The sequence below is a fragment of the Drosophila subobscura genome, chromosome J (assembly GCF_008121235.1).
Source record: "Drosophila subobscura isolate 14011-0131.10 chromosome J, UCBerk_Dsub_1.0, whole genome shotgun sequence".
Classification (NCBI taxonomy): Eukaryota; Metazoa; Arthropoda; class Insecta; order Diptera; family Drosophilidae; genus Drosophila; species Drosophila subobscura.
In genome coordinates, this window is record NC_048532.1 from 4782496 (window position 1) to 4809057 (window position 26562).

Sequence of the window (26562 nt, forward strand, 5' to 3'; positions counted from 1 at the left end):
CTGCCCTGTACACGTTAAAAGAACGAGTTGCAGTTGCCCCCGAGGGGGAAGAAGTAGATAAACAAACAGGGTTGCTCGAGCAGTTCTAAGGAGAGCATCGTAATTGCTGCCGCTTATGTTCAATCCGCCCTGGCCGAAGCTGACCCCGTCTTCAATTTGGGATAGAAGTTTAGGATAGAAGTGGAAAAGCCCGAAAAAAAGTTTGGCGCGTTGACAGCTCCACAGCTCCACCTCTAACCTTTCAGCACGCTCAATGCAGCGCCAGAAACTTGAGGCAAAGCGAAAGAGAAAGCGCTAAGAGCTGCAGTTGGGAAACGGACAACGGGTAACGGGTAACGGGCAACGGGAAACTTGCCCCAGTGAACATAAAAATTAAAATACCTGCCACGCGGTTGCATACCAAGTGGGGAGGAGCTGCAGCGTGCAGTTCACTTTTCTTGGCTAATTTATGATTTGCAATAGGAATACACATATATACTCACAGGGCTTGCGGAAGATTCCAACTTTAAGCGTAATTCTTGGGTGCGAGTACTTTTCGGTTTATTTTATTTTCATTTTCCGTTCCATCTCCTTCTTCGAGAAGGTGCGGAGGAAGTGGAGCTGAACTCGCGCTGAGAAAACTTTCGGAGCCCAAGACAAGGGCTGACAGTTTTAACTACCCCTGGCAGCGCCTTGCACACCCTTGCCCGCCAGCCAGCCAGCAACTTCCTTTACTTTATTAATTACACAAGTTGTCTGGGCAAATATTTTTCACTCAAATTAATTTCTCCCATGTGGCCACGACGGCAGCTGTCATCAAGGAAAAACGGGGACATGGCTCAACTCCACCTCCATCCGTACTTGCACCCCCATGCCCATCCACACCTGCAGCTGCACCACCGCCAAGTAATTACCCTTCACTCAAAATGCACTCCCAAAATCATGAGGCATACTCGTACATTCTTCATCAAAACACGAATCCGAGCACTTAAAACTATATACAATTTAGATTAGATTGGTGAGCCCTAGTCGTCCAGGGGCAGGCTCTCGTGCAGCCACGTGCGCTCGCCGCCCTCTGCAAAGTCCGCCGCGGCATGATCCTGGCCATTCAGTATCCACTTGGTGGTCAGCAGCCCCTCCACGCCCACGGGGCCGCGGGCATGGATGCGTGCCGTCGAGATGCCCACCTCGGCGCCAAGGCCGAAACGGAAACCGTCCGCGAACCGGGAGCTGGCATTGTGGAACACACAGGCGCTGTCCACGCTGCCGAGGAAGTGCTTGGCTGCGGCATCTGCAGTGGGGAAATGGAAATAGAAATTGTAGAAATGGCAGAAGTGTGTAGAAATGTGTGGAAATGCAAACACGAGAGGGAAAGTGTTGAATAAAATTAATTTCCCAAATGATTTAAATTTGTTGTGGCAAGCAAAGCAAAGACCGGGGGCGTTATGGTGACGGGGAAAGGTGGAAGTATGTGGTGCATGCATGCAAAAGTTCGCATGCAAATGCTTACGTAACTTGAATTGGGACTGGGTTTTGGGTGTTTGTGTTTTAGTTTGTTTTTTTGGCAAAGGGTTTTCACTGACGAACTGCAAATGTAATTACTGAAGTCTGCAGTCTTCCTTAAAGATTTCCCCTCTTTCATTCAAAAGTAATGGGAACATTCATATTGGGAACATTCTAATTGAGTTGCATATTTAAGAGTCGTTTTTCGAGTGAGTAAAGGAGGGTTTACCTTCACCATTTAACATTAAGCTAAAGTGTAAGTTTGTACTCCTAAGTACCATTTCCTCCAGCGACAATAACCATTATGCAAGTCTCACCCATTGTGTTCCCAATTGAATTACGGTCGCAGTTTGGAGACCACCTGCCGCGTCGCATATAAATCGCATATTTAAAGGTTCCCCTAATTCAGCTTATGGCTCATGCTCCAACCAACTCTAAAACCAACTCATCTGCAGCAATAACCATTATGAGTGCTCGCTCTGCCTCCAACTGGCAGTGGAAAATACTCATTACCTCCGAACACACAAATCAAATGTGAATGAAAGGGGGGGCCAGGCCATAATGGGAGGGCGGAGGTCACGGACTTGGGCTAAACAATTTTTCTGCTTCGATTGAAAGCAATAGAAATTAATTTTCAATTTGTCGAGCGTTTCGTTTTACCGTTTTCCGTAACAATGACATCGGTGTGGCCGCTGCCATATGTATGGATGTGATTAATGGCCTCCTCCAGGCTGGGCACAATCTCGATGCAGCACTCGAGGGCACCGTACTCGTGCCTGAGGCTCTTGGCCGCTGGCGGGCCGAAGGTCAGCTGCTGGTTTAGACGTGGGCCGGCATTGATTTTGACGCCCTCACGCTTCAGCATGTTGCAGACATCCGTGAAGATGTCGCCACTCATCAAATCCTCGTGTATGAGTAGAGTTTCCATCGCATTGCAGGCTACAGACATGATATAGGTTAAAGTGTGCAACAATTGGACAGCCGGAGAGCTCGCTTACCCGCTGGATAGTCGCACTTGGCATCGCGTGCAATGTGCAGGGCCTTCCGTAGATCCGCGTCCCGGTCGATGTACACATGGCAGACACCTTCCGCATGGCCCAGGACGGGAATGTGCAGAGACTGCTCCTGGATGCTACGCACCAGCTCGGAGGAGCCGCGTGGAATAATCAGATCGATGTGCTTCTCCATTGACAGCAGATCGCTGATCTCCTCGCGCGTGGAGACCAAGGAGACGGCATGCTCGGCTCCAACTGTGGCCAGTGCCTCCGTGACCAGGTCCATGAGCGCCCTGTTGCTGTGGGCCGCCTCCTTGCCGCCCTTGAGCAGCAGCCCGTTGCCGGAGGCCATGGCCAATGCGGCGACTTGGGGCAGAGAGTCGGGGCGCGATTCGAAGATGACCAGGAGGACGCCAATGGGAACGGTGACCTGTTTCAGCTCCAGTCCATCGGCCAGTCGAGTACGGCGCAGGACTCGACCCACATTCTGGAATGATAGCAAAACGGAATAAGAGAGTGAGAGAGAGAAGGGCAAAGGCAAAGCCAATCGGCAATTCAGCATAAATCGCATAACGTATACGCCATGTGGGACCGTTGGTCATAAAATAACTCGATTTCTTTTGCGACACTCCCACAGACAGGGAGGCGCCCCATCCACCCACTTGATTCACTGGGCCTGCCCCGCATTCGGATTCCCCGGCGTCCATTTTGAGGCGTTACATAAATCAAGACGCTCATCGCGTCGTAATCTTTATTTATTTTTAATGGCCTGCTGTCCAACGCCCCCCGCACCAAGGAGGTCCTTCGCTCCAGGTCCCTCTCTCACCCATGCCATGAGAAATCTCTAGAAAATTGGCTGCAGATAACATAAAGAGATTGCGGAATGGGTCTGGTCTGCTCTGGCCTGGGATCCGTGTCTGGGTTCGGGCATGGGTTGCTCCTGACAGCAGTTGACTGGCCTTGTTTGCATAGAATGGACCTCATATCCTTACAGGCCACACGCCTTCTCTGCTATTGCTCCTCCGTCCCGTGTTTAACCATTAAACTCAACTTGGGCGCTGAGTAAATTTGGTTATATGGTCATTATTATTGACTTTGGCATTGTAGGGCGCAAAAACTTTAAATTATATTTGCAAAGGACAATTGGATAAGTCATGGCTGAGCTGGGCTGAAGTGGAGAAAGTCCGGGCCATGGACAAGTTTATTATGGCCCAAGAAATGTGTAAGAATCAGAGAACTTTATGATGGCCAAAAAGGAGGAAATTGAAGAAATTGCTCTTGTTGTTGTATTATTAGAAGTTGTTGTAGGATCTCGGAAACTGTTCAGCATTTTGGTGGGGGGATTGGGGGTACTCTATACCAAATCTGTTGGCACCTCCCGAACCATTCTGCCATTCTATACATTTTTATATTGGGCCTCCTTTTCGTTCAGTACTTATTTTGCAATAAAAACTTTTTATATGAACTGTAAGTAGTCTGGGTAATTGAAATCTGAAGGAGTGCCGAGCCTGCCCCTGCCCCCCTGTTTCTGCCCCGATTCCATCATCCCACACTCAACTTTCGAACGGTTCAGCCCAGAGGCCAAACAATGTCCGCGGCGGCATTTGGTAAATGTGGGTACAGGCGGAAAAACAGAAACACTTTCCGCGCCATCCGAGCGACATTTATTGAGTGCGTTATGGATTTTCTGTATGCCCAGCCAGCCAGCTCGCTACGGGAAATGCGGGGAATACGGGGTACTGGGTACGAGTGTGTTTTTGGGGTCGAGTTCGCCTTTTTTATGATTTTTCACGCTGCCGCCATTTTGTGTCACAATTTCGCTTGCCATTTTTACAATAAACTCATGTCCTGCCCCATCCCGCCAGCCCTCCCACTTCCCCTGCCCACCCGCCTCAATGGAAAAAGTTTTGCCAAAGCAAAAAAAAGCAAGCGAAGAAAAACTTTTTGCGTTTCCGCACAATCACATCCAATAAAACGGTTGGCTGAGAGGCGGTGGTGTGCTCCCTAGTCATGGGTCCCCCGTTATTCCTACCCCAACAATATTCGATCAACTTTGTCTGGGAATGTGCGGGGGTCTTTGGCAGCGAGCTAATGTCATCGGCAAGACACCCAACGAGAGGGCATACAAGGAAGCTGTCTTTTATCTTCCACTTGCTTAGCTTCTCGTACACTTACAGGACCCGTTCCCGGGGCTGGACCAGCACCAGCACCGGCAGCTCGTCCCCCGTCGAACACTTTAGCTGCTGCTTGCCTCGTCCTGGGGTGTCAATTTTTGTTCAAGTGTAAAATTGCTTAGAGATTTCATAATGTTGTTAAAGCGCTGCAAACTACAAAAACTGCATATGGCTCTGGGAGTGCTGCAGTCCTGGCGGAGTCCTCGCTCTTTGTTGCAGTCCATAAAATGTCCATTTTGCCCGGGGGAGACAAATCCACTGCAGGAGCAGCTAACTCAATTTCCGAGTCTGGCTGATTTTTCGACATCGCAACAAATGCAATTTGCTCGAACTCTGCGAGGGGTCAGCTCTGTGTGCCGTTTGCTCTTTGACCTGCCCCACAAAGTGGCTGCCAAAACGGACTGTAATTAAGTTGGTCTTACCTTGTGACTGTCCTCGGCGATTTGCTTGAGGCCAATGGCCAGGTTCTTCAGCTTGGCCGCGTTCAGGGAGAGGCGCGAGAGCAGCGGCTTGGCCAGGCCGTTCTTCTGCGCCTCGGCCAGGTCCTTGGCATTGGCCTCCAGGATGAACTTTTCGCGGCTTACCAGCAGATCGGCCAGGGTGTCGACGGCGCTGGCTCTCTGTGCGGGTGTCAGGGCCTGCATCTGACGGCTTCCGGTGCGAGCTGAGCGGCAGAGAGAGGTGAAATTAACAACAGCCAAAACAAGTTGCAGCTGTCTAATTAACAGCCACTTTGGCAGCCAACTGCTGCAGCAAGCTCTAATAACAATTAAATTACATTTTACGCAACTAAAAATAGCAACAGCAGCCCAGTCCCTGACCCTAGAATGACCCACTTTACCACCCACCCTCCTGCGTCTGCCTGTCTCGGCTTGTTTTGACCGTCTGAGGGTGTAAGCCGTAATGGCCATTAGCCCGGGCCCCAGCCACTTGTCATTCGTTGTTAGAGCGATGCTGGTAACCTGCTGCTGCCACGTTGAAAGTTTCCAGCCAACCCGCTTAAAGCCTTCCTCCAGTTGATTGGCAATCAATGTGGTCGGATGGTCGGATGGTCGGAGGATGAGCAAAACCGCTAATTATAGCCGGAGATTCCGTATTTTGCTAGAGTAAAGCCCTCGTCCATTGTCTAGCCACATCATTGTCTGAGCAACGTAGTTGTCATGACCGTAAGCCGGATTGAGTCTCCCCACTTACCATTCTCGGCCATCACCTCGACGGGCACAGCGTTGGTGCTGTGCTCCGTGGCCTCCGTGAAGAAGGTGCCCACCTTCCTGCCGCCAATAATGGTCTTGATGGCCTTCTCCTGCATGCCATTGCATATGACTACGCTGACGCCACGATCCAGAGCCCAAGTCGCGGCCTTCACTTTCGAGTCCATGCCGCCAGTTCCCACCTGAAGCGGAGAGGGAGAGTTGGATTGGATACTGGATAATTTAGTTGGCAAGGATCTGCTGGCACACCTTTGACTTCTTGCCGAACTCGATGCTGTTGCTGTCGTCGCTGCTGTAGGTGTGCATCAGCTTGGCGCCATCCTCCCACGGGGGCTTGTTGTAAATTCCATCGACGTCCGACATGAGGATTAGCAGATCCGCCTGCACCTCGGCGGCCAGCATGGCCGACAAGCTATCGTTGTCCTTAATGGGAATTCCCTACAAACACACAAACAGAGAATGTACTTGGTAACGTGTTCTGCTCTGGCAGATAGGAAGGACAAGCCACTCACCCGCCGTGCTCCGCCTGCTGGCTCATCGTCACGTATAAACATTGGCGGCGACACGGCATCATTCGTATTTATGATGGGCACAATATTCAGGCTAATTAATTCGGAGAGTGTGCAGAAGAGATTGTTGCGTGTCTCCTCGTTGTAGAAGTCCGGCTTGGTCACCAGCACCTGCCGAACGGAACAGAACAGAACAGAACAGAACAACAGCTCATGGTAGTCGTAATCCCCTACCCTAATTACGGGTGCACTGTCCACGTACCTGTGCTATCTTGACGCCATACTGGGCAAACATTGCATCGTAGAGGGACATCAGACCCGATTGGCCAACGGCAGCCGCTGCACGCGGCTCCAGGGTGGCGCCATCGAACTAAACCAGTCCGATGAGTGGATTAGGTGAAAAGTGACTGGTCAATGGGGATGGGGAATATGCTCACCTCCTTGCCCTCCTTGGGGTTGAGTGTTTCGCGCATTGACAGTGACATGAGCAGCTCCTGTGCAAGCTTCTGCTTGCCAAAGGCCACCGCTCCACTGGTGACCATCATCACCTCGCGACCCTCCAAATGACATTCGGCCACCTAAACAAGGCACCAGGTGTTGGTAATGCGGGATCATCTCTGATTCTCCACTCCACACTCACCTGCTCCACAATGGAGGCGAGTCGTCCGAGGGCCAGTCCGTGGTTGTCCTCCCGCGTGATGACCGCGCTGCCCAGCTTCACCACCAGACGGCGGGCATACTTCAGTTGGCTGCGCTCCGTGAATGTGGGATGGGCCTTCTCCAGGCGCCGCTCGGGTGACACCAGCTGCAAAAATCGTAAATCGTTGGCTCTGGTTCTGGTTCTGGTTCTGGTTCCGTACTATCGCTGACAATCAGCTGACAAATACACGAGTAAGGTCGTAAATTACGACAGCAATGGCACCGGCTTTGGCCATAAAAACAACAAATCGAAATAAATGGCAATCCAATTAATGAAACACTTCCCCCTCGAACGCGTCTGTAATCAGTTTCTATAATCAGCCAAACTACGACTGTAAAACGGGACCCCCATAATGCGAGGTTCTCGGTGGGGGGGTGGAGATGGAGGTATTCGAATTTCTAATTATTATGCGTGTTAATTGCTTTTTTAGCCAGCGGCGCGTGGCCGAAAAGTCAGTTTAGGCTGCACATCCCCATAACTGCATAATCAAATGAAAATTATGCCTAATTGAATTGCACAACTCTGACATGAAAGTCGGCTCTCGTGGCGCTAATTAAAGCGATTATCTCACCGGACTTTAAAGACTCATCAATTCAAGTGTTTATTGTCGACATTTGATGGGCATTTGCACTTCCAGGAAACGGAAACTTCCCGGAACACTTCCCGGAAAAAGGCGGAGGTCAAGGATTGTGTTTTCCTCACTGAGGTGTAATTTCGAGCGTAATCGGATTACATTGCCAATTTGAAAACAAATGCCAGACTGATAAACAGAGTGAAGAGATAAGATTAGGTGGGCGGTAGAAAATGGTAACAGCAGGGCCATCATTATCAACTTTTGGCTGACTCGCCCAGCCATCCATCCATCAGTCCATCAATCAAACAGTTTCCACAGGGCTGCAGTTTTTTGTGTGTCAGTGGTCCGTTTCATTTTGATTGCCCTTCCGTCGCAATAACATCAAATCAGCTTTGTCTATTCACATAACTCGGCGTCGTCTGTGTCGTTGTCGTGTCAATTATGTCGAAAAAATCAACTCTAAATTGAGGCGTAAATACTGTGATTCTGTTACATCCAGCTCGGACTGACACTCGCGATGAGTGGTGACAGGTGCAGGAGCGTAAACCCTGCTCTGACACTGTCAGAAACTGGGAAATGTTCCGTTTGTTTGCTTTAGTCAATTGTTTGGCCATTTACAGTCTGTTATCGCAAAGAGGCACGCTTGGCCGTTGTTTTTTATCAACCGAGTGCGAGTATCGCAAAGCAAAGACCTGCCCAACAAACACGAATCAGAATCAGCCAAATGTTTTACGAGCAATGGACAATGTCTGACACACACCCAACACAATAATATTATGTCTGTCTCATGGCTCATGCGTGATACCAAAATGCAATGAGTCGAAGGTCAAGTTTCGTAGTACGAAATGGATGGATTGTGCTCTTATCTGGTGTCTGCTGGTTGCCTGAAAACGCGATGGCATTTGAATTCGAATTATCGAGCAATTAATGCGAACATCCCACACATCTTTCCGAATTCCACTCCAAATCTAGATGTTGGCAGGGGTAGCGTCCCGGACACATTGTCGCCTGTCCGCCTGCCGCTGGCTCTGCCTTTTGCGCTCTGCTTTTTGTGGGTTTCCCTCTCTGTTCCCTTGCTGTTGCTCTTTTTTTATGATGTGCCCGGTACACGCACAGCGACGAGTGAGAGTCCGGACCGAAGGCGCCATAACTGCCAACACGTGTCAAAATGAAGGGACTCAATGGTGGGGCAGTCGGCCAGCTCGGAAAGTGTGGTGGAAGGGCACACGAACGACCCTGACCTAGGCAAATCGTTTCGAGTGTCAAAGGCTGGGCCTGATGTCGGACATATGCAAATGTGTGGCAGGCAGAGAGAGAGAGAGACAGAGAGAGGAAGCCACCGAGTATGGCCGAGCCGAGTCGAGTCGTGTCCTTGCCTGAGGGGCATCAGCAGCACAAATGTTGCTGCATATTTAAAAGGGGTTTTTAAGTTTATTGTACAGTTCCCCCTCTACCACTCCCTCCCTCTCTCTCTTTGCCTGCTCTGCTCATTCTGTGGAAATACAATATTTGCACTTTTAGAATTTATTTGAACACGTTCTTCCATTTGCCTGACCTCTGAACCCATCCCAATCGAGAGTCCGAATCTGGTCCGGCAGCTGTCATGCTGTGACAACATTTTATCAGCTTGTCGGGACAATCTGTACCCCTCTGTACCCCTCTGTACTCTCCCTCTCCTCTCTCCGACGATGCCTGTTTTGCATGTTTAGGAAAATCAAACCGAAACTGTAAATGATTTACAGCCCATAGCTCAGAGCCCCCAACTCTAACCCTGAACACCACCCCGATCGATGGCCATTCAATTAGCTCCGGCCCCGAATTTTTGATGGCCCATTTTGGCCCAGTTTATGGCTGGGGTTAGCTCCGTTAGAACGAGAATGAGAACCCTTTCAAGCTGTTGTCGGCGGTCGGTCGTAAAGACCATAAAGGGAGCTCTTTATACCAGCGCTGGCTGATGGGGTTTTGTTGTTTTGATTGGCCTCTGATTAGATTTAAGTGCGAGGCAAAATTTTCCAATGGCACTAAGAAGAGTCCGCCTTATCCCTCTCCACCCTCTCCCCTTAGTAGTAGCAGCTGCTAATAAGTAGCTTACGTAATCAAAACAAAGCACTAGGCGGGCCTCAACTGGGGAGTCTCTGCTTAGGGCAACGGAAAAGGAGACCAGACCCCAACCAGGTTCACGCCCAGACGTCATGCCTCGGGCCTGCTGTAATTTTCCCCCTCATTTGGAATCAATTTGAATCTCTGCTTATCGGTCAACTGTCTGGCTGGCAATTTCTTAATACACGTAAAAAAGAAGATCGAATACATTCATAAATGTACATTCTGTGGTCTGGGGAGGTGTTCTTTGTCGCTGCCAAAGTCCAAGAGGCTTAGAGCCGAAGAGCTGCAGGGGCTCTATGTATGTGCACTGCGGGTACAATAATCTCTATAAGCAGAACAGCCAGACAGGCAGGTATGAGTATCACAGCGGGTTCCCACAGCGGTTCGAACCGCTTCATCTAAGCACAAAGCACTGATAAAGTCGGCGAGTCGAAGGTTCATTTGCACTCTTAAAATTCCGAGACGGACTTTGCATTATTGGCAATTTTTCCATCTGAGTTTCACTCGTAGATCTTTTCGGTTATATAAATCACACTCACTGGCTGCCGGGGTCCATGGGAGCTGGCAGCTCGCCACACATTGCTGGAGAAGCTGTTGCGCAGGGCATGTGCCACATTGAAGCTGTTGCGCAGCATTTTGTGCTCGAGTAAAGGATGTATTCAGTCGGGGGAATGGAATATGTTGAGTATATCACAGATTGAAACAAGAGGGAAAACACGCTCGAACGGAACCGCACCGCAACGCCGGACAAGTTCTACTGAATTGAACGGAGGCTAGTTCGAAATTGGATTGAGGGACTGACTTCTGACTTCTGTGGTGTGGCGTTGTCGCTTGTGGCTCCTGATAATAGGCTGCGAACATGTGTAATTGTAAGTGTTCATTGCGATTGCGATTATAGCAGCAGTTCACTCCCGCACTCTCAGCCCACACCTCCTATCTCTCATTCATTCACGCTCTCCAGCGCTCACTCTTTGCAAGTGTTATCAATCAGAGCTCTCTCGCTCTCTGTTTGCCGAAGATAATGTGTACCGTTTGACCATGCTCAAGTCGAAGAGGGAGAGAGAAGTAGTGGGACACTTATCAAGTGGGGCAAGTGGCGCGAAGAAGCTCGTATCTGAATGTTGTTCAGTGTTTTGGCATCGCTTTGGGGGCATCGAAAATCAATTTTTAATTGAAAGTACTGCCATTCCTGATAATACACTCAACACTCTCCTCAACTAGATAATCACTTGACGCTTCATTTGGCATTGTTGAACACTGAATTGCACATCAAACATCGCCATGGAAATCACCTGCCTGCCACTCAGCTGTAATTGCAAATCATTATAAATACAGACTGACAGACAGAAAGACAGACAGACAGACAGAGCAGGAAAAATATTAATTAACTCTGCTGAAATGCGAAGTTGTTTATTTGAATGAGAAGCTCCCGAGGAAAGGGCAGTGGCATAATCAGTGCATATTGTGCTCCAATGTCCTGCAGCCTTTCATTTAATTATTTTCACAAAGCAAGCAGCGGCAACTACAGCAAAACAGTGGAGGAAACGACTAGCCGTTGCCCTGTAAAGAATGTTTCCCCACCAATGACATGGCATACTCTTGCTCGAATCCTGACAAAAAGCTGCTGCTGCCAGCACACCCGGACACGGCATTATTTTCATAATTAAATGACATTAAAAACTTTTGTTTTGTTGCCACTTTGTTGCTGCTCAGCGGTGGCCCCCGAGCATAGTTGCAACAACTGAAGCAGCACCCAATCCCCGTTCCCCCATACCCCTCTATTCTCTTCTCTGCTCTGCTCTACTGTCCTCATCCAGTCCTGTTCTGTGCTGTCGTGTCGTGTGTATTGTCCTCGATTGCAATTGCAATGCATAGAAAAGCCATAAAATACAAAAGCAAATGGCAAAAGGCCCCCGGGGAAGGTGGTTCTGGTGATGGTGCTGCTGCTGCTGCTTCTGCGGCTCGACTGCAGCTGGGTTGAGTCTCGGTGGAGTCTCGCTCTGCCCGGGGTCAGATAAGTGCAAAATTATGTTCCCAGGCGTTGGCTCCGGCCTCTCTGGCCTCTCCCTGGCAAGCTGGCAAAAAACTGGCAGAAACTGGCACAAGTTTTTCAATCGAATTTTGCTGTTGTTTATGGGTCGTCGGGCTTTCCAGTTTCCGTGGCGCTTTGTTTTGCTGCAGGTCGAGGCACGAGCAGGAGTAGAAGCAGTGGCACTCTATGAATGTCTATGAATGGGAAATTTATATGCCTCGTGGCCAGCACGAAGAAGCCACATTACGCATACGCCAAGTAGGCCAGGGGCAGAAATAGTTGTCAAAGTTTTTGGTTTCTTCAGCAAGAGCAATCGGATCCCTTCGGCTAAGGCTGGCAATTGAAAATTGTCATAAATTGCAATAAATTGTCATAAATTGCGTAATGCCTTGCAGTTCTTGTGCGGATTCTGTTTGCTGCTGGTTTTTCCACTCCGCAAGCCACAAAGGGAAAAACGCATTCAAGTCTGAAATTGTTTGCACTTTGGGCATGGCATACAAATGGCTGGTTTTTGGTTATTGTTTCATCTGCCTGAATGAGCTTCTGGGCTGACTCTGGCTCTGCCTGGCTGCCTCTTCGTCAAAGAGTTTCCCAATTAATTGATACCGGGATTACATGCTCTTCTTTGTGACTACGGACAAAGGGTGAGCAGGGACCACCAAAGTTGTGGTGCATTTCCATAACTCTTCTACTATCTATGGGCTATCGTCTAATCGATATTCCCTGGGCACCCTCTTCCATTTGACCAACTGAATTCATTACTTAGTCCTGTTCTTACATGCCTCCGTCTCGTCTTCCTTCCAGTCTGCACCGCGCCAGCACTTGGGGCTTGGGGGAAACCAAAGACAATCCACATCCTGCGGCCATAAGTTCGTCCTTGCCGTAGCTCCTGCTTGTCCTGCTTCTCCCTCTTTTAATATATGCGCATTTCCTAAGTAAGTCCTGCCTGTCCTCGCCGTCTTCGAAGGAGTCCGCTTGCCACCCGCCTGTCAACTGGTTTTCTTTTTTTCTTTGCCAAGGCAGTGAAAAATTCACTTACAAAACACTTACGCCGACACCTTGCCACGCCCACGCACACACGCCCACACACCGCACACCGGACTGGAGCAAGTTGTTGGTAGGAGGGAAGGAAGACGGGAGAATGGCAAAACTTGTGCATTGCTGCAGAAACTTCATCAAATCCGAGCTAATCACACTTTGATTTGCATTTTGTAACGAAGCGGAGCGGAGCGGAACGGAGCAGACTTGCCAAGCAAAAAGCGCATTGCCACCACGAGGAGGAGCACTTAGCTCTAAGCGTTGCCTCCGACATTGATGGATGAAGGGCAGGGCATCCCCACTGCACCCTCGGTATAGTGGTGCATCTGGTAATTATGCTAATGAGACGTCTTCAGCTCTCCAAAGTATAAGCCGGGGAAGTGGAACTGGAAGTGAACTTGGCTGCGTCTGCCACTTGAGTTAAATGCAATTAATTATATTTTTATGCCACCAAGACACCAAGTTGAGGCACTCTCAAGCAGATACATAAAACTATACGAGTATGTAGGATAAAGATACGAGTAGATATTGTAGATAGTTGGAAGATTCTCTGGGTAATACTTGTGTGTTGCAAGCTAGAACTCGGTGTGCTCGTAGCCGCCATTGTCATAGAGCTGCATGCTACTCCGATTGCCGAAGCTCACCTTCTTGGCCAGGGGCAGGGGGGGTGGACGTGTGCCCGTCTTGGGTGTGGGTGTGCCCCCCGGCGTGGCAGCTGCATTGAACTTGGCCACAGAGCGACGCTCCTGGAGCAGCTTCACGGACTTTCGATTGAGCGCCAGGTTCTTGAGGTTGAGATCGTCTTCGCCGAAGAAGCGACGCTCAAAGTTGAACACCAGATTGATGTAGTCGCTCTGCTGCTTGTTGCGTGTCTCGTGCAGCCGGAAGATGGTCTGCCGCCGCACCATGCTCTCCCTGTGCTCTCCATCGGGGTCCAGCAGCAGCTCGTCGTAGTGGTGCTCCTCCTCGTCGTCGTCGAAGAGTCTCTTGGGGCGCTGCAGGCGCCTGGCTATGTTGACGGCGCTGCCCTTCAGCTCCAGGGCGGCATCTGCGTCAGTGAACTGCCCGCCGGAACGGAACCAGTCCACCTGGGTGGTGGCCAGCAGCTGGGACATGGTGGCAAAGCGGTGGAAGAACATGGCAATGAACTGGATGATCAAAATCAAGCCAAAGAAGATCACGAAGCACAGGCCAATGGGGTCCAGCTCCTTGTACTGTCGGTAGATGCCAACCTGCAGGTTATCCCGATCGAAGGACACAAAGTCCGTGGGGTCAATGGGCCACTTGAGGTGGAGGAACTCCTTCTTCAGCTGCAGCAGAAACACGATCAGCACAAAGATGGCGTTCACCATCACAAAGGCAAAGGCGATCATGTTCCTCAGCTCCCGCAGGCCGTCGGCCATGGACTGCTTCTGCTCGCGGCTCAGCTCGAGGGGCTTGAGGTACTGCTTGATCACATCCTTCCAGAATCTCTGCTCCATGAGCGATATTTCCCCCAGCTCGGAGTTGATCAGCAGCGGATCATTTAGCCAGCCCGGCAGATGGATCTCCGCATCTTTCTGCGCCTCCTTGTCATCGTCCTTGAGCACAGGAGCCTCGCGCGTGCCCCACGAGACATCGTTCATGTTGAACACCGAGTAGATCATGAGCAGCATGTACATTGAGGGAATGGTGATGTAATAGATGACGCCGCAGAGCAGCGCCCAGAACTCCTGGGGATGCATAAAGCCTTCAAGAGAAATTCAAACTGATTAAGAATCCTTTTTACGCAAAATTGTGGTCCGCACCTGCAATTGTGATTTGCACTGCCACCAGCAGGAAGAAGAGCGAGGCAGGAGCCAAAGGACCATCCTCGAGGATCTGCACAATGATGCCAATGAGGACAGCCATCATGACCAGGCAGTAGAGGGCACTGATCACGAAGGCAATCAGCAGCTGGAACTTTTGCTTGAGATACACGCAGGACAGAATGAAGAAGAGGATGGGGAAGAAGTTCCACAGGAAGGCGGTCCAGATGTTGATGGTGAAGACAGCCACCAGAGCGCCGACCATCATGAGGAAGATGGTGCCGGGCCCGAGGACAGTGCCGATCATCAGCATGCCCTGATACCACACGTACATCGTGGATATCGAGTTGTTCTTCTGCACCACGGTGTCCGCATCGGCCAGGATGTCAAAGATATTCGCTATCGTTGAGGGTACCCAGCGACGGCGCTGATTGTAGAACTCGTTGAAGCTCTCCGGGGCGTGGGTGTAGGCGTCGGAGGCGGCGCAGTACTCCACACGGGAGCCGGCCTTCAGCAGCAGCGTGCAGAGCCAACGGTCCTCGCCCTGGTCGTACTGCACCATCTTCATGGGCTCCGATGTGACCAGCGTGTAGCGCTTCATCACGCTGTTCTCCATGAGGGCGCTGGCCCGGAAGAGGCTGAAGCAGCCGGGGCTGCACAGCACGCAGCCGATCACGTGCTCCGTGGCCTTCTGCAGCCAGTGGCCGATGGCGTACTCGAAGCGCTGGTACCACACCATCGGACCCCTGCCCACGGGATGGATGCGCCCACAGGCGGCGCCCAGTTCGTCCACGGCCTTCATGCGGTCAATGAGCAGCTGCACGGCGCGCGGCTGGAAGTCAATGTCTCCGTCCAGGGCCAGGATGAATGTGTTCTCCGCAATCACAGCCTTGCGACGCGGCGACAGCTGCTCCGTCTCCATGATGCGGTAGCCCAGCAGGTAGTACATGTACATGACCTGCGACCAGCGCTTCTTGTGCCGGATCTTGTCCTTGTTCTTGAGGTGGGCCACCATCTTGGTGCGTCCTGGCAGTGTCCACACCAGACGGCCCCCGTACGGGGTCTCTATCTTCAGTGGCGGCCTCAGCCGGACGTTCACGCCGTACACCTCAAAGGCGGCCTTGTCTATGGTCCGGGTGAGTGTCTTTACGTACTCGTTGACTGGCGGGTTTCGTTTGTTCTGGCACTGACGCGGGTCCAGCACAAAGGCGTCGTCAAAGAAAATGTTTGCTGCGAGGAAACGAAAAGAGAAGAGGGAAATTGGAGGCGGAATTAGACAGATCGTAAAGTTGTCGCAGACACTTGCAAATGCCGTTCTGGCTTTGGCTTAATGCCATTTTGGCAAGCGCGGAAATGAAGTCGCCAAATGCTATAAATAGGAGGAGAGCCACGGAGTGCCGAGAGCCCGACTACAACTTATTCCATGCAATTCCTTGCATAAATTTCCGCTTTGACACATTTAATGTATGCAGGATGCAAATGCGGAGTGGTCGATGGAGCATCTGGAGGGATTCGCTGTTGGTTGCTGCTGCTGGTTACTGGTTGCTGCTGCACTTGACTCGCACATTTACATACTTTCCAGTTCGTAGTATTCATCGTCCGCCTTGCCGCCGTTTAGGTGTGTCTTTGCCATGCGGCGTGCACATTGATCCTCATCCAGGCGGACAATTGATTTGAGGAACTCCATCATCTCCTCCTCCGTCTCGTGCCACATTGTTGCGCAAACAATCAGTTGCGGTATCTTGTCCTCCTCCAGAATGTCCCTGCTAGCATTCAGCTCTGATGCCAGAGCCATCACCGGCTCCCTGGGTGTGGTTAGGTCGCTCTGTTGGGAAGAGAGAGAAAGAGGTTTAAGGGTTTAGTTTAAGCTCTGAACGATTGCAGTTTGATTTCAAGTGGTTTTGCCCATCAAAGGGGTATTTGTGCAGGGAAATTGTTCGCAGCTTTGATGGGGCATCCACCCCTCTCGATGTTCGCTTCTTTAAAGGAGTGGATCCGACATCTCGTTTGCTTGTCCTTGATGACAGAGAGGACGCATTACGAATGCACATAATTCGCTGGCATTCTAATTTATGCCCTCGAAAACTCTCAACTCTCGTGCCCTGATTTTAATTACTTTAATGTCTTTATGCTGGCCCTTTTCGCTATGGAGTGGAGGCCCGAAAACATACAGCCAAGCTGAAGCACTTTTAATTAAGTTTACACCCACCGAAAATCCCCTACAACACACACACACCCACACACGCACACGCATGAAGGGGTGGAGTGGGGAGTGGGAGAAAGGGAAGCCCGGGAAACGCAAACATTTCCTGAACTTTGCAGTTTCCCCGTCATTTAACTTAATTACATTGCCTGGCATTTGAAGAGCAAAGCGCACATCTCTCCTCCCTCCCTCCCGATGAGTAGTGCCATCAGTCCACGTGTATCTACCAGAATAGTCAAAAAGTCCTCGAAATAGTTAGATGTAGCGCGGAGGGGATGCCGTCCCAGTGCAAGTCAGGAGAGCCTCCGCCTGATTACAATAATTCATACATGCAGCCCGTTCCTTGGGCACAATCTGATTGGCAAAGAGTGGCAAGAACCCACCTTGATGGCTAGATATTCCTCGCTCCAGTCAACAATCCTTCGGTTCATCATGCCGCACTGATCCACCAGCAGGCCGCTGTACCAGGGACAAACGAAAAGCTTCTCTGTCTGGGCGTTCTTGTCTTGGCGAGGCTGCCAGATGTGCAGGCACGTCCACACCTGGGCCAGCCACCACAGCGGCCACATCCACAGGACGTAGTCCAGGCAGCTCTGGCCCAGCTCCTCCAGGCTGCCAGCCAGCGACTGCAGCGTGAGGTAGTCCGGGATGAGTCCGTGCAGCGAGCAAGGATTTGCCGCACGAAGGTAGGCGAGGAGGGTGGCCAGAGCTACGGTCGCCGGCATGGCCAGGGTGAGGGGCAGGGCGTAGCTGAACTCCTGGATCTTGATTTTGCAGGCAAACTTGCCAAAAACGTGGCACAGGTACGCGGCCGCCACCTGCACCATCAAAGCGTACACCACCGCATTCGGATTGGATTGCATCGTGTACTGTGAGGCTCTCGACTCTGTCCTGATAAACGAGCTGCCGTTGCCGTTCTCCTGCGACGCGGAGGATTCTGTTAAATGTAGTGCATCGAGGTCGTCGCTTCTGCCACTGCCGCTGCTGCTCTGCTGCAAGTGCAAGTGCATCGAAAGTTGACTCGCGATGTACTGTAATGAGCATCAGGATTCAGTGGTCTGCACTCACCACCAGGGTTATGAGATGGGTTCGCCAGGCGTCCAAGAACAGGCTGAAGTACTCCAGGAAGTTGTGGCCGTGCAGGAGGAAGGCCGTTGTGGCAAACACCAGGACTTTGAGCGGTGCCAGGTAGAGGTACGTGTGGTAGCGAGAGCGGGTGCAGCGGATGGTGCGAATGATGTAGGCTGATGGATGATACAAGGATGAGAATCAATGGAAATCGGAAGGAGGGGAGAGCGAGCACTCACCAATAGCCTCGTGCGTGTTGGAAAAGTTCTCCCACCAGCGGAATGAGACGAGCAGCAGGGGAATGGCCAGAAGCTGCACCTCCAGCTGAGAGCTCATCGATGGCCAGAGCAGGAAGACACTGCCCAGCGCCATCACGGCCAGAATGGAGAGGGCCAAGACCAGACTGTCCACCGACTTCCAGTGGATACGGGTGCCCGTCAGCAGATCTGAAGTGTGGCAGCAATCAATTTAATTGTCATCGGTCCCAAGACCACAAGATAAGATTCGCCGTGACTCACTGAGCAGGGCGGGCACAAAGCAGACACAGCAGCCCAGCATCGCTCCACGCGTCAGATCCAATGCTGGCAGCACGGTGAAGGTGAGCAGGGCCAGGCCGACGACGTGCAGCAGTTCAAAGAGGGTGACCTGAATAGAACCACAGCAGGAGCTTATCAATCACCGTCCGTGCGGGTTCCTTGCCCCCCAACCAACACTCACCAGAGCCACTTCCAGTCCGCTGGGCCGGTGCTCGCGCTTGAACATGCAGATGCGGAGGGCGCGCAGGAAGGTGAGCACTTCGGGGGCGGCAAAGGCAAAGATCAGGGCCCACACCCAGGCGATTTGTTCCAGTTTGTTGGGCACGGCCACCACCTCGCCGTGCAGCAGAACTTTGGATAGAGAGAAAGTTTCGCCATCAGAACACAAAACACGGAATCGATGGCAGTGGATGGCAGTGTAGGGTGGTGGAGGGGCCTTGACTCACGGTATTTGCTGCAAACATGCACCTTGGTAGCGGCGCTGCTTCCGCTGCCACTGGTATTGCCAGCCATATAGAGATAAAGCAGCTTGGCCACCACACTCGAGGCCAGAACAACGGCGAAGACCAGGAGGAAAACGAGCAGCTTGAAGAGCTTCAAGAAGAACTGCAACGTCTTCCAGTCCGCATCGGAGCCGCTCGTCTTTTTGGCGGGGGGGTCCTGGAAAGAGTCCCAGAGTGGCTGCTTATCGCGCTGCTTCCTGGAATCAATCGATTGTGTGATTGTAATGGGTGCTAGTGTACTCTCACGCGTATCTTATATATATGTTTATTAATATTTATATAAATTGGTGTCCTACCTGGCACGCATAATGTAGTCGCTTTCATAGTCACCGCTCATGTCTCTCTGCGACCATCGACAAATCGGAACTGAGCGAAAGACAACACCTCTCTGGAGAAGCACTCACCCAAAGCGATCGATCGATCGGCCATCCGATCGGGCCATCGATCGTCAGATAAGGTTTCATCGTCGTGGACGTAGTCGTGGTCGTGATGATAGCATCGAGAACTGATGCGCGTAAGTAGTCAGCAATTAACTAGCAATTTCTACCAAGATAAGAGCACCTCTGAGACCCGATACCCGATACCTGAGGCCAATCTCCTCCCTATTATTCAATTGCAATTTCCATTACTCATAAACAAAATCACATTTGCCATTCATAAAGTGAGACACAGGCACAGTATCTACATACATACATATGTACCACGGGTAGTGTCAAATGCTTTTAATTGTTCCCTTCAATGTGCCGTCTATTTTTGGGGCGTTGGTCTTTTGTTTGTTTATTGCACCAATGGGCCAAGATGTTTATTGTCATTGTTTATTGTATGGCATTACCTTCACCCCGCCACGAGCTCTGCATTGCTAACAAATGCTTCGAGTACTCGTTTGCTCGTTTGGAAGGGGAAAGGAAACCACTTGAAGTGCAAAGCGGTTCTATCATATACTCGGAAACAATTGTGAGCTGTCAATGCGGAACTGCATTTTATTGTCAATTGACTGGTTCCCAGGGAAATCAGGTACTTCGCAGATCATGCCTTGGCCCCATGGTGATGTTAAGGACAGATGGGGGACCTGCCCAGGCACCATCCATCTAGAACTGCTCTTCTGAACCACACAAAACTTTGGCAATTGTGTGAGGTGCAAAATGAAGAAGACTTGGTGTCGTTTTAGGGTTTCGGGCCATAATTCTGAACTAAAAATAATTTGGTCACCCCCACAGAGATAGAAAGGGACAGAGAAAATTATAGTGAGAAAGAGTGAGCAAGTCTAGACATCTCTCTAAATTTTAGAACGTATCTACATGGGTTTTCAAAATAGGAGTAGTTTAATTTGTCACTTTTCTAGTCGTACCCCATGCGAAAATAAATTCACACAAATTCTACCTATTTCAATTCCCAACTGATTACCAAAGAGTGAGAGAGAGAAAAAGAGCCCTTGACCTGCTTCCTTGTTATCAACAAATCTGGCTCGTAGACCTACTTCGATCACGTTCTTACATTTGTCCCTAGTTAGCCAGATTCCAAATGGCCAATTTCCGCCGACTTTTTTGGGATCACTTTTGAGGAACAAATATTTTTATCCGATAAACTTATTAGATTGGACATGGATATGGAATGGATATTTAAAAAAAAAGCAATTTGTTTATATTAAATATATTATACATATATGATGTATATTATATTAAACAATAAAAGTTATAAAATTCAAAAACTATTCAAATGCATGGAACTACACTGAGATGTAATAAACAGTGTGCATCTTTGTATATTGAGATTTTACATTTTACACTGGCGCCCCCACCCGGAGAGTAGCGTAAGTTTAAAAGTTGGTGGATTTCCTTGCTATGAACAATCCACACATGTAGAATGTATGTAGAAAACTTGAATATAAAATGTAATTTTTATTTGTTGTTAAAATGCTGTTGTCTGTGAAATAAAATCGACAATTACCTACAAAACCTAACTAAAACATAACGAAATTAACAAATGCATCATTGGCTTTCCTAAACTTAGGCTACGAAATCTTTGGCGCTTTCTCGGACAGCATGGAACAAACACCGGACGGACGTAGATCAACACATCTTACGCGCTCGAGGACCTTCTTCTTCATCACCCACAACAGCCGGGCCCCTGCGTTTTGCCAGATTAAGGTCTCGCGCCTCCTCCATGGTGGTGGGCAGCACCTTGTCTGCCGTCTCCGGAAATGCCAGGGTAAGAACTCCGCTCATCAGAGCAAAGCTGGCAAAAAGAATTTGCGGTGCGTAAACGTAATACTTGGCCTAGATAGAGTGAGGAATATGTCAGACTGGTTAGATGGTGGATTCAACTCCTACAGGTACTCACCAGAAGAGGAGTTTGGGGAGCCAGCATGGAGCCAATGCGACCCACCATGGAGCAAAGGGAAAGCAGACTGTTGCGCACATTGGTGGGGAAGATCTCGGAGGTAAAGAAGTACAAAATCTGGAAGCTGCAGGTGATGGCTAGCTTTCCAATAAGAAACAATGTGAGAGCACCAGCGTAGTTATCTGTGCAGAAGGAAGCGATGTTTAACTGTCACATTTGTACCTGAATTTATCGGTAGCTTACCTTCTGCAATGCCTGCGGAGGCGCCCATGCAGATCGCACAGAGGAGCATCGAGGCACAAAGCGAGTATCGTCGGCCGATTCGATCCATTATGATCAATGGGAGAAGGAGACCGGGGATCTGGATGAAGCCGTTCAGCATGAAGTTCGTGTACTTGTTGCCACCCAAGTTGACCGAGTTGAGGCTGAGTCCCAGGGCGATCAGAGTGTGGGTGAACCAGCAGAGGCAGCAGTTGAGAATGCGGAGCGAGAAGAATCGTACGGCTTTCATTATGGGGTACTGGCTCTCGTTGGCCTGACTTAGCTTCTGGCGATTGGTGGCCAGCAGCTCGTCCAGCTGCTCATCCGGCAGGGGCCGTTTGTTGATGCGCGCCGCACGTCGCAGCACAGCAGCTGCTCGCTCCTCCGACCCCTGGCTGAGCAGCCAGCGCACGCTCTCTGGCAGTACCCACAGGAACAGTATCTGCAGCACAGCAGGGGCATAGAGTACACGAAGTAGCCAGCGCCAGTGCTGGACCTGCGAGGCCAGGAAGCCGAGGAAAGCCTCACCCAGGGAGTAGAAAATTGTGATGATTGTGGCCGCAGCCACGCGACGCTTGGGGCCAACCAACTCAATGGCCAACAGGAAGGCCGTGGGAAAGAGTGTGCTGCCCACGGCCATGTCGAGGAACTCGAAGGACAGGAACATGTAGTAGTTGGTCGACAGGGAGCGAATAACACCCATGAGTGCACTCAGTGCGCCAGCAATGGCCAACATTGTTCGGCGTCCATATCTGAAAAGGCAAATGGAAAGTTCCACAGTAATCTGAAAGGATCTCATTAAACTTACCGATCTGCAAAGAACCCGCCAATTGGTATGCCCACAAACTGTCCAACATTGTTGATGGTGCCCACCATCGAGAGCATCCATTCATCCTTGCAAAATATGCCAAACTAAGGGAGGGGGAAGTACAATTAAGTAACGAAACTCTTATCCAACATAAAACATGCAGACCTCCGTGGAAATGGTCTTCTCTTCATCCCTGAACTTGAAGTCGTGGCCACAAGTCTCCGTCTCTCCGTTGAAGTACTTCGCATCACAGTACTCCCCCGATGGATCCGTGAAGGGAGCGTAAACCTCCTGCGTTACATTCGCCACATAGCGATGGCAGTCGTCCCAGGCGGAGCTTTTGTAGGGAACTGTAAAGTTCAGCCAGCTCTCCTCGTAGACGCTAGCGGGGCTATCGCATTGAGTGATGTTGCACCTAAAAAGAAGGCTCAAATTATACAGGTTTTGTTTTCAGTTTGAGTTCACGCACCTGTGCACCACTGTGCTCGCGGTAAACACATATGAGATCGAAAAGAAGGCGTTGAAGAGCATGGGAACGCACAAGAGCACATAGTTGATGATTTGATAGCGTCCAAACTGGCCAATACGCACGAGAATGGCATCCAGTGAGTTATCTCCGTCGCTCGGTTTCGGCTCTGCCTCCGCATTTCCGTTGCTCGCAGCCGGAGAGGCGCCGTTTCCCTCCTTTTGATTTGGCATTGTATTTCAATTGAAAGTTTTTCACGGCACGTGGTTGAATGCACTTTTAAGTGTGGGTCTCCGTGCGACGCGTGTTTTATAACTTTCGGTCTGGCTATTGGAGACTTTAGCCACTTTACCAGCAATATATTTTATTTATAGACATCGACACTCTGGAGCGTCTCGCTGCCACACACTGACTGATACTCGTATCGCTGTGCGCGCACCACATCAACCGATTGAGTTTGCTCTCCGTTGTGCCCCTCGGAGGTGCTCTCTCGGTATGGGTAGCTTGCTCTGTTTTGATTCGCCTCCAACTATAGCTACACCGCATGGCAGAGAGTCGTACTTTCTACTCTCCCTCTGGAATTGCTCTCACATTTATTACTTGTAATCTGTCTGCTCTCCTCCACTGGCCTGGCGCTATCGCCGCTTGATCTGCTCCTATCTGGGTCTAATCGGTCCCACTCCGAAACTATTTGCTCTTCACAACTTTGTGTGAATAAAAAATTACACCCTAATCGTAGCACACGTTTAATTCTGAATGGGTTTAGCTGGACATTATCATCCAACTGTTGATATCAATCGGGCATTGTTTGTTCCATCAGACGGCTAGACATTCTGTCTGAGTGACGGGGGAAACAGCTGTTCCCGTCCGCTGGCCGATGGCTCGACTGGGTCAACAAGTTGTCTGGCTGCATGCGATGACTGTGTCCTGTCCTCAGGGAGCGACAGTGTTTGGCTTCACACTTGATTTGTGCAACCCTAAGATGATTAGATGAGGAAATTGAATACACAAATGACTGGAATGACTGACAGTCAATTTGTTCACTTCCATTGCCCAGCGGAGACTGATAAATCAATGATAGCTGGCGATATCAACCCATTGAAAGCGCAATCAATGGGAAGGCTCGTGAATTATTGACGGTTTGTAATTGAAAATATGAGTACTCGTATTTGATAGAAGGAAGCGAGCCATAAATCGGTGATAAGTCGTGGAAACAACAGTCACTGCTGATAAGCTCCGTTGAGGCGCACTCAAATTTAATTCAGCAAATTCCCAAATTATTCTATTGGCAATTCGATCGTTAAGTCTCACCATAAAAAATGTCTAAAAACTGTCTGGCTTCTTGTTATATTTATAAATGTTTTATTGCCTTTGATGATCGATCAGATCAGATTTCTCGTCTCACTGATTCGCCGAAAATTCATTTGTGGATTTACGATTAAACGGCACTTTTTGTTGCCGGGGGCTTTGGCATGTTTCTGTCGAGGGAGCGTGCCTCCTCCAGCGTAGTGGGCAGTGCCTTGTTTGTGGTTTCCGGAAAGTACAGCGTGAGGCAGGCGCAGACAAAGCCAAAAATGGCAAAGAGAAAGTGGGGAGAGTACTTGTAGTAGGGAATCTGCAAGAAGAAAGGGTCTTTAGCAGGAACAGACTTGCGGGAGCGGGAAACCACTCACCAGCAGAGGAGTTTGGGGAGCCAGCATGGATCCAAAGCGACCAACCATCGAGCAGAAGGAGAGCAGACTGTTCCGGCAGCTCGTGGGGAAGATCTCAGAGGTGAAGAAGTACAAAATCACAAAGCTGCCCGTTGAAGTCATCTTGGCCATGAAATATAGCACTGAGGAGGTAACCGGGTAAACTGGAAAAAAGATTCAAAGCTTAGACAGTAGTTAAAGTGAACAATTCGGGGAAGAACTTACCTTCCTGCAGGGCAGGCACAGCCAGTAGAAAGATTGTGCAACAGGCCATGCATGAGGTCAGAGCCCAGCGACGGCCAATGCGATGCATTATCATTGTGCCCAGAAGGGAGCCGGGCAGCTGTATGAACCCCATCATGCTGAAGTTCTCGAACTTGCTGCCCGAAAGCTCGCTGGAGTTCAGGCTCAAGCCGAGGGCAATAAAGGTGTGGGTGAACCACACGAAGCAGCACTGGGCAATGCGCCAGCCCAGAGCATTAACAATCTGCCGCATGCTGTAGTGGCCTCCTGCGGCCGTGGACTGAGCCACGAGCTTGCGGTTGGAGCGCATCAACTCACTCAGCTGCTGCTCCGACACGGCTTTTCGATTTACCCGGGCCACTTTGCGCAGAATGTTCATGGCGTCCAGTTCCTTGGACTGGCTAAGCAGCCAGCGCACACTCTCCGGCAGCAGGCAGATAAAGATCAAGTGCAGCAGTGCCGGGGTGTAAAGCACGCGAAGCAGTACCCGCCAATCCCTGATGTAGTCGGCCAGGTAGCCCAGGGCAGCCTCGGCCAAACCATAGGTGAGGGTGATTGAAGTGGCAGCCAGCACGCGGTGCTTCGGGCCAACCAGCTCGAGGGCCATTAGGAAGGCGGTGGGAAAGAGAGTGCTGCCCACGGCCATGTCCAGGAACTCGAAGCCAAGGAAAATGTAATAGTTTGGGGCATGGGAGCGTGCCAGTCCGGCGAAAGCGCTGAGAATTCCACTTATGACGAGGAGGGTTTTGCGACCATATCTAGAAGGGGGAGTATCTTCATGTTAGAAGGTTTCTTCAATCGACTCGAAGTCACTTACCGATCTGCTAAATATCCTCCAAGGGGTATACCCACAAACTGTCCTATGTTATTGACTGTGCCCACCATCGAGAGCTTCCACTGATCGGCGCAAAAGATTCCAAACTGTCAAGGAAGAGAAAATATTGTTGGTTTGGTTGCGATTTAAGATCCCATCACCATCCCAATACCCACCTCGCTTGCTATGGTATGTTCGTCTTCTGCCAGCTTGATGCCTGCCTCACAGCTGATCAGGCGACTCTGATTAAAATTGCTTTCATTGCACGCTGCAGCTGCAGTTACAGTGTCAATGTCAGAGCTGAATGCAAAGTGCTCACACTGAGCCCATGCGCCATGGCTGTTTGGGGTCGTGAAGTCTAAAAATGAAGCAGAGTAGCTGCTGTCCAGGCTGTCGCACTGGGTAATATTGCATCTGCGGATGATTTGTGTGGGTTGGCGGCTACTGACAGACTGTTCCTTTCACTCACCTGTGGTCCATAATACCGGCGGTGAATATGTACGAGATTGAGTAGAAGGCATTGCAAATGATGGGCAGGCAGAGTAGCAGATAGTTGGTGATCTGGAAGCGACCAAACTGTCCAATCTGAACGATAATCGTATCCAGTTGGCTGTCCTCCGTGTTGGATGTCGACTCTGGCTTTTCCCGGACCACGTCCAGCTCGGGCTGCAACTTAAGCATGCTGCTGATAGCACCGTCTCGGAGTGACTGACTCGGCCACCCAGCCTCCACTTGGAATGCCGCACGCTCAACTCTCTTAATTGGCAAAATTATTCACGCCACCCGGGGGGCGTGGATCTTCCCCCAATGGTTTCCCTGTGCGTTTTTTCTCACGTTTCAATTACCTAGGCGTCGGGTCGGACAGGCAAAGCACGCTTGCAAAGAGCGCTGAAAACGGCGGGCAGAGCTTAATTGCTGGATTAAATAATACTTAGGACTAGCTGTAACCTGAGAGGCGTCTGCGATTTACTAGTAATCTGCGACTGCTGCGGCTGCGGCTGCAGCTATGGGTAGGTGATTAACC

At 50.4% G+C, this 26562-nt stretch overlaps 4 protein-coding genes across 4 annotated transcripts; all 4 read right to left on the reverse strand.

The window, feature by feature from the left end:
• Positions 1-919: 919 nt before the first annotated feature.
• LOC117893668 (delta-1-pyrroline-5-carboxylate synthase) lies at positions 920-10538 on the reverse strand. The gene is made up of 11 exons (XM_034800358.1): positions 10288-10538; positions 7012-7176; positions 6809-6949; positions 6634-6741; positions 6375-6542; positions 6112-6300; positions 5846-6044; positions 5074-5315; positions 2481-2964; positions 2143-2421; positions 920-1270 (listed from the first exon to the last, which is right to left on the reverse strand). The coding sequence occupies exons 1-11, from the start codon at positions 10381-10383 to the stop codon at positions 1005-1007; spliced, it is 2337 nt and encodes a 778-aa protein (XP_034656249.1). The 5' UTR covers positions 10384-10538; the 3' UTR covers positions 920-1004.
• A 2755-nt stretch (positions 10539-13293) lies between these two features.
• Positions 13294-19297, reverse strand: LOC117894305 (chitin synthase chs-2). Its single transcript, XM_034801272.1, has 10 exons — positions 19212-19297; positions 18859-19112; positions 18594-18763; positions 18395-18521; positions 18116-18322; positions 17877-18052; positions 17192-17800; positions 16181-16430; positions 14606-15835; positions 13294-14547 (listed from the first exon to the last, which is right to left on the reverse strand). The coding sequence occupies exons 1-10, from the start codon at positions 19250-19252 to the stop codon at positions 13394-13396; spliced, it is 4218 nt and encodes a 1405-aa protein (XP_034657163.1). The 5' UTR covers positions 19253-19297; the 3' UTR covers positions 13294-13393.
• Positions 19298-20800: 1503 nt separating this feature from the next.
• On the reverse strand, positions 20801-23371 carry LOC117894475 (organic cation transporter protein). The gene is made up of 6 exons (XM_034801576.1): positions 22794-23371; positions 22490-22739; positions 22325-22428; positions 21499-22268; positions 21256-21437; positions 20801-21191 (listed from the first exon to the last, which is right to left on the reverse strand). Exons 1-6 carry the CDS (start codon positions 23021-23023, stop codon positions 20985-20987), a joined length of 1743 nt encoding a protein of 580 aa, XP_034657467.1. The 5' UTR covers positions 23024-23371; the 3' UTR covers positions 20801-20984.
• Positions 23372-24225: 854 nt separating this feature from the next.
• LOC117893454 (solute carrier family 22 member 3-like) lies at positions 24226-26461 on the reverse strand. Its single transcript, XM_034800072.1, has 6 exons — positions 26008-26461; positions 25715-25952; positions 25542-25645; positions 24707-25482; positions 24464-24645; positions 24226-24405 (listed from the first exon to the last, which is right to left on the reverse strand). Exons 1-6 carry the CDS (start codon positions 26217-26219, stop codon positions 24229-24231), a joined length of 1689 nt encoding a protein of 562 aa, XP_034655963.1. The 5' UTR covers positions 26220-26461; the 3' UTR covers positions 24226-24228.
• Positions 26462-26562: the final 101 nt, after the last annotated feature.

Coding starts and splice junctions, on each gene's coding strand:
- LOC117893668 (XM_034800358.1), bottom strand. CDS start 10,383: ATGCTGCGCAACAGCTTCAATGTGGCACATGCCCTGCGCAACAGCTTC. Junction 6,301..6,374: donor CAGCAGGCGGAGCACGGCGG/GTGAGTGGCTTG, acceptor GTGTGTTTGTAG/GGAATTCCCATTAAGGACAA. Junction 1,271..2,142: donor TGTCATTGTTACGGAAAACG/GTAAAACGAAAC, acceptor TCCCCACTGCAG/ATGCCGCAGCCAAGCACTTC.
- LOC117894305 (XM_034801272.1), bottom strand. CDS start 19,252: ATGAGCGGTGACTATGAAAGCGACTACATTATGCGTGCCAG. Junction 19,113..19,211: donor GACTACATTATGCGTGCCAG/GTAGGACACCAA, acceptor GATTGATTCCAG/GAAGCAGCGCGATAAGCAGC. Junction 18,764..18,858: donor GCATGTTTGCAGCAAATACC/GTGAGTCAAGGC, acceptor CTCTATCCAAAG/TTCTGCTGCACGGCGAGGTG.
- LOC117894475 (XM_034801576.1), bottom strand. CDS start 23,023: ATGCCAAATCAAAAGGAGGGAAACGGCGCCTCTCCGGCTGCGAGCAAC. Junction 21,438..21,498: donor CTCCGCAGGCATTGCAGAAG/GTAAGCTACCGA, acceptor CCTTCTGCACAG/ATAACTACGCTGGTGCTCTC. Junction 21,192..21,255: donor CTCCCCAAACTCCTCTTCTG/GTGAGTACCTGT, acceptor CACTCTATCTAG/GCCAAGTATTACGTTTACGC.
- LOC117893454 (XM_034800072.1), bottom strand. CDS start 26,219: ATGCTTAAGTTGCAGCCCGAGCTGGACGTGGTCCGGGAAAAGCCAGAG. Junction 25,953..26,007: donor GCCGGTATTATGGACCACAG/GTGAGTGAAAGG, acceptor AATCATCCGCAG/ATGCAATATTACCCAGTGCG. Junction 24,646..24,706: donor TGTGCCTGCCCTGCAGGAAG/GTAAGTTCTTCC, acceptor TCTTTTTTCCAG/TTTACCCGGTTACCTCCTCA.